Source organism: Aplysia californica, unplaced genomic scaffold (genome assembly GCF_000002075.1).
Source record: "Aplysia californica isolate F4 #8 unplaced genomic scaffold, AplCal3.0 scaffold00736, whole genome shotgun sequence".
Lineage (NCBI taxonomy): Eukaryota > Metazoa > Mollusca > Gastropoda > Aplysiida > Aplysiidae > Aplysia > Aplysia californica.
In genome coordinates, this window is record NW_004798006.1 from 348179 (window position 1) to 349441 (window position 1263).

The 1263-nt window shown below is 45.3% G+C and overlaps 1 protein-coding gene across 1 annotated transcript in view; it reads left to right on the plus strand.

Moving 5' to 3' along the window:
* Positions 1-929: 929 nt before the first annotated feature.
* LOC101858578 (serine-rich adhesin for platelets) overlaps positions 930-1263 on the plus strand; it is a 10963-nt gene continuing 10629 nt past the window's right edge. Inside the window, exon 1 of the mRNA XM_005108947.3 lies at positions 930-1202. Within this exon, the coding sequence (XP_005109004.3) occupies positions 930-1202 (273 nt within the window). The remainder of the gene's footprint in view (positions 1203-1263) is intronic.

The following is a 1263-nucleotide window of genomic DNA, read 5'->3' on the forward strand; positions in this document are numbered from 1 at the left end:
CTCTAACTATATAAACAAAATTAAATCACGAAATTAATACCATGTCCGCGGGTGGTTGGCGGGTACTCCGGTGTGGTTTGCTCCTTCTATCAAACATCTACCGTCCTGATCTCTCCTCCTTTTTTGTATTTGTTTCTATCTTGTAACACCTCTGGCGTTGACCAGATGACAAGGACATGTGGTTATTTGAGGGAGGCATTGCGCTGCCAAGAGCGAAATGCTCACAGCTAAAGGGATTTGAAAACAACAACATCTTGTAACACCTCTAATCTTCGGCACTTATATGACCTTATTGTGTTGCAAGTGCCGTAACTGTAAGTAAAACTATACTTAAACTAAATACGGACCTGCCCCTCATCCCGATTTCGATTGCATGTATCCCGATTCTTTTGTTCCTTATGTTGCGCCAGATTTTTCTTAAAAAAAATTTTAAAAAATAAATTACACTTTTATTTGTCCCAGAAGGGCACTTTGTTTTACAATGGCAAACATACATATATAGATACATAATTATAAATACGTACATGCATAAATACATACATGCATAAATACACACTATTACACAAATACAGAACAGTTTACAAACAATGCCACTGTCGGTCACCACTGTGCAGCGCCCTGTAATTTGAGCTAGGGTTGTCGTGTCTTGCTCAAGGACACACTCCAGTGACCACGCATCTGATCCGCGTGTCACCGTCACTTGCTTAACATTGCTTGAGTCAAAACTCACTACTCAGCCATTGGAGCCCCCAATGCTAAAAGCTAACTAAGCTTTCATATATATATTTATGGACACTCATTGCCATTGTAAATTTTTAAGTCGGCTTGGCTGTCACCCTGGTGATTTGTCGATGATCCTGATTTTTTTCCCCAGGTGCAGAGATCCTGCTTTTTAGATTTCATAGAATGGCAGGTCTGTAAATACCATAATGTCCTGTTTTTCAGCCTCTGAGTCGTTGACCCTGCCCGAGTCGCCCCTGACGTCATCCGCCCTGGCCCCCCTGACGTCGTCCGCCCTGGCCCCCCTGACGTCGTCCGCCCTGGCTCCCCTGCCAGTCATCATGGCTCCCAGCCTGCCGGGCTTCTCCATCACCCACGGTACCGACCATCCTCCGCGGCCCGTGAGCATCGTCCCGATCCAGCACCGGAGAGCTCTGGAAGAACTCCAGCTCAATAAGGCCAAGGCACTGCCAGAAAGACAGGTGAGACCTTGTGGGGCTCTTTTTCGGTTCAATTTTTTAGTACAGGTGAAGGGTTATTTTA